The sequence below is a fragment of the Fulmarus glacialis genome, unplaced genomic scaffold (assembly GCF_000690835.1).
Source record: "Fulmarus glacialis isolate BGI_N327 unplaced genomic scaffold, ASM69083v1 scaffold19416, whole genome shotgun sequence".
In the NCBI taxonomy this organism is placed as follows: domain Eukaryota; kingdom Metazoa; phylum Chordata; class Aves; order Procellariiformes; family Procellariidae; genus Fulmarus; species Fulmarus glacialis.
In genome coordinates, this window is record NW_009217691.1 from 1 (window position 1) to 340 (window position 340).

The 340-nt window shown below is 65.6% G+C and overlaps 1 protein-coding gene across 1 annotated transcript in view; it reads left to right on the top strand.

The window, feature by feature from the left end:
• Positions 1-6: 6 nt before the first annotated feature.
• The window catches only part of EIF2B4 (eukaryotic translation initiation factor 2B, subunit 4 delta, 67kDa), a gene marked incomplete at its 5' end in the record, with an annotated part of 5,841 nt that continues 5,507 nt past the window's right edge, over positions 7-340 (top strand). Inside the window, 2 exon segments of the mRNA XM_009579775.1 lie at positions 7-70; positions 288-332. Of these exon segments, the coding sequence (XP_009578070.1) occupies positions 7-70; positions 288-332 (109 nt within the window).

Sequence of the window (340 nt, forward strand, 5' to 3'; positions counted from 1 at the left end):
AAGAAAGCAGAACTGGGCCAGGCAGCCACAGCAGCCAAGCCCAGGCTGACCCCCACCGAGCCTCAATCCGGTAAAGCTGTCATCACCAGAGGGTGCAGAGGATGGGTGGGTGAGCAGGGAGGGAGGGGGCTGGGGCGGGTGCCTGCAGGAGCTGCCCATCCGATCCTTCCATGGTGCCCTGGACGCTGCCCTGCTGTGCGTTTCCTGAGTCTTGGGGCAATATATCTAGGCTGGGGGCTGCACCAGGGCGGTACCACCTCACACTGCCCTCCCCGCTGTTCTTACAGTGGTAAAGCGGCTGCCGGGGCACGGGCAGGTGTGGGACCCGCCCGGCACGAGG